The sequence below is a fragment of the Monoraphidium neglectum genome (assembly GCF_000611645.1).
Source record: "Monoraphidium neglectum strain SAG 48.87 unplaced genomic scaffold scaffold00271, whole genome shotgun sequence".
In the NCBI taxonomy this organism is placed as follows: Eukaryota; Viridiplantae; Chlorophyta; class Chlorophyceae; order Sphaeropleales; family Selenastraceae; genus Monoraphidium; species Monoraphidium neglectum.
Window position 1 is genome coordinate 29,468 of NW_014013357.1, and position 3,753 is coordinate 33,220.

Genomic DNA, 3,753 nt, shown 5'->3' on the forward strand with positions numbered 1-3,753 from the left:
ACACACCCTCGCAAACTCCTCACACTCTACCACACACGCACACACGCACACGCACACGCACACACACACACACACACACACACACATACACATGCTCACCTCCTCCAGATTGTAGTTGTGCGGCTGCTGCGGGAAGCTTCCTCGCAGGTCCGAAAGCACGAACAAAAAATGATCCGGGGGCCGGCTCTCCACCACAACAGGCTCTGGGACCCAGCACCAACTGGCCCCGCCGCCCGCTGCCGCCGCTGCCTCTGCTGCCGCCGCCGCCGGGGAGCTTCGGGCCGGCGCGGGCGCCGGCGCATCCGAGGTTGGGCGGGCGCCGGGCTCGGAGAGGCCGAGGCCGACCGCCAGCTCAGCCAGGCGCGGCGCACATGACCTGTAGAACTCAGCCTGAATGCGGACAATAACAGCCACAAGTCATGAAAACACACAACAAGCAAATCGAGGGGCCAGATTGCTCGGTGCACTAATCGGCTTCATAAGCAATGGCTTGCCTACCGCCGGCGCGGGCGCGACTTGTCCCCCCGCCCCCCTGCGCGCCTGCCACACGGAGCCGCTGGCCTGGGTCGCCGCCGAGGCGCGTGGCCCTCTGTCCTCTGCATTTGATTGAGCTGCAAATCACCCCTCCTTGCTCATAGCCCCCCTTCTTCCTGTCCCATGACGCCCTCTTGCACACTCCTTACCCACCCGCTGCACAACACACCCATACCGCCCAGGCCCTCACGAACATGCCCCCACCCCTTTCAACACACAGACCCTCACTGGATTGACCCACTACAATGGCAGCCGAAATCTCCCCCGCGCCCTATACTCACGCACACGCCTCGCCACACATCACAACACAACACAAGTACACATTCATATGCATCCACACTCACCTCTACAGCATAGGAATCCAGCTTCCGCCGGTGCCCCGCGTCCCCAGCCCTGCCGCGCGGCGGGTCGACCGCCTTGGCCACCAGCTGGCGCGTCACCTGGCCGCCCCCGCCCCCTGGGCGCGGCTGCGCGACTGTGAGGGCCTTCACGGATCCGTAGCCAGCCCACTGCGGCGCGCGAGGTTGTCGGCAATTGTTGGGTCGGGCCATGAGGTGGAGGCTCGAGGGTGTTGAGCTGGGAGCGCGGCAAAGTCGACACAGGGGAGATGGATGCAATCCATTGACTAAGAGCCATGACACATGCCGAGCAGCCACCGCAGCGGGTTGATTGGTTGTGTCGCGGACGGCTGCGATTCTCCCTGCGCCCCGCACCAGACGTGCGATTTGCGTCTCCTCCAGCACTTGCACCGCCGCCGCTGCTGCGTCGCCGCCGCCGCCATCCCCACAGCTGCTAGCACCGCCGAGCACGCGCTGCCAATTGGTTGCGCGTTTGGTGGATCCCATGCCAGCGGCTGTGGTGGCCGCTGGGCGCATGCCAGTGGTGCGGAGCGCGAGAAAGCGACGCCTGATCAGGGAGCTAGCGCATCGCATTGCCCCTGTGATATTCAAAGGCAACCAGTAACTTTGTTGCCACAAATCAAGCGTCCTTCATGACCTTGTGACGGTTGTCACTCGTCTGATCGGGGAGTGAGAACGGGATACAAGTTCTGACGTTACTGCAAACACCTTTATTGTCATGCTAGTAAGATTTCAATAACACGTCTAGCACTATGGCACCCTCAACAAAGAAGCGCGGCAGGGACGATGAAGACGACGGCCCAGCGCCCAGCGGGCCAGCCACGGTGGGCCAGCAGACGAGTTATATCAAGAATAAGCTCGTGCGTTCGGAGAAGTACGCCAAGCTGAAGCACAAGCAGAGCGTAAGAACCCCGCCGCGCGCGGCGCCGCCGCTGCCGCTGCTGCCGCTGCTCGTACTGCGCGCCCGGCCGCCGCGCCGCCCGCCGACCGCCGCGCCGGCGCCATCAAACTTTTGCACTTGCAGAAAGCCAAGCGGGCGGAGCGCAAGAAGCGGCAGGAGGAGGTGGCAAAAGCAGAGGACCTGGGGCTGGAGCCCCCGGCCAGGAAGCAGCAGCGGGTGGGCTTTTTGAAGCCGGGCATCGCTATATGGGCACTTGCTCGCATGCATTGAAGCAATGCAGGCAGGGACATCCGGACCAGCTGTGATTGATCTCCTCAAAAGCTGCAAGCAGAGGCGGGCGGCGGTGCGTTGCCACTGCCTGCGCTGCCAGGCTTGCTTCAGTAGCAGCCCCCAGACCCTGCCGCCGCACTCAGTGACCCTCCGGTAGTCTGCGAGACTCCCCATCGCGCCGCTCATCGCGTCCGAGTCCTCTCACCCCATCCCATCCCATCCCACCCGGCCGCGCCCCCGCCGCACAGACTATTGAGAACACGCGGGAAAAGGATGTGACAACCGTCGAGGCGGGGGACGAGGAGATCGAGCTGGACGAGGGGGACGACGAGTTCGCGGGTGAGTGATCTGGGTGAGATCTGAGATCTGGTCCGATGAGGCCCAGCGCGATCCCGCGGTGGCCGTGTTGGACGCGGGCTGTGGGGGCCGCCTGTCATCGAAGGCGCCAGCTGTGCGCTGGCAGCGGGGGCGCTCGCGTCAGAGCGGGGCCGCCGTCCAGCTGGCGTCGCAGATGACTCGCCCCGACCGTCCCGCGCGGCCCTTGCCCTGCGTGTCCTGCCCCTGGCCGCCGCTCCCAGCCCACTTTGCGCGGCGGCGGGAGCCCAAGGTCCTTCTGACCACCTGCTACAAGCCCTCGGGCATCATGTACGCCTTCCTGTCAGAGATGCTGGTGCGTCTGAAACAATTATCACAGCCACTTTCACAAATTTAAGGGAATGTGGCCTGCTATGCGGCGCACGAGCAGGGTTTAGGGCGCCAGCGCCGAGGCCCTCCCCAGGTGCCTGCGTTTCCCATCTTGTCTCAAATCGTATTCTGTGTGTTTCTGACGCTCGCGATCGTGTGTGAGATGTTGCGCGTGTGCCTGCGCTCGCCGCACCCCCCCCCCCCAACACACACACACACACACACACACACACACACAGGAGACGCTGCCTTGCGCGGAGTACTACAAGCGGCAGGGCTTCCCTCTCAAAAAGATCGTCAAGTTCGCGTCAAACAGGTGCGTGCGCGTCCTGCAGCCTCGCAGCCAGCGATGTGGGGGTGTGTCGAGCCTCCCAGTATTAGGGGCGTGCCTGCAGCAGGCAGGGCGCACCCCCGACGTCTCAGCGTGGATTTGGAGGCGCCCTCAAATCGGCTAAGACCCGCGCCGCGGGTCTGCCGTCCCGCATCTGCACTCGTTCTGGCCCGCCCGCGGCAGGCGCACCGGCCCGGCCTCGAGTCTGCAGCGCGCAAGGCGCGCGAGCATGGGCGGTGGCGCCGGTGGGGCGTCGGCCAGGCTTCCCATCGTCCTCGTGTCCTCACAACTTCTTGTCATCATTCGAACTCGGATTTGCATCATATCATAGGGACTTCACGGATCTGATCGTGTTCAACGAGGACCGCAAGGGCATCAACGGGCTGCTGCTGGTCCACCTTCCAGACGGCCCCACCGCCCACTTCAAGATCAGCAACCTCGTGCTGGGGCGCGACATCAAGGTGAGATCCGGCGTGATCTGATCCCTCGGACCGGATCTTCTACGATCTGGTCTGAAACAGGACAGGACCGACCGATGCTTATGCTCAGGCCCAGCGCGCGGCGGTGGTGCGGGCGTCTGATTGGAGCTGCCTGGGGCGGCTGCTGCTCTCCAGGGCGGCCAGGGGCGGCGACGCACGCCGTGGTGACACCGCGTGACATCAGCAAGGGAGGGG

The 3,753-nt window shown here is 64.3% G+C and overlaps 1 protein-coding gene across 1 annotated transcript; it reads left to right on the plus strand.

Annotated features, from left to right (window-relative positions):
- Positions 1-1,645: 1,645 nt before the first annotated feature.
- On the plus strand, positions 1,646-3,540 carry MNEG_2403 (Ribosome production factor 1; the record flags this gene model as incomplete). The annotated part of the gene is made up of 6 exons (XM_014049129.1): positions 1,646-1,717; positions 1,918-2,010; positions 2,313-2,403; positions 2,643-2,734; positions 2,988-3,064; positions 3,411-3,540. Coding segments are annotated over 6 exons (555 nt in total), but the record flags the coding sequence as incomplete, so codon positions are not given.
- Positions 3,541-3,753: the final 213 nt, after the last annotated feature.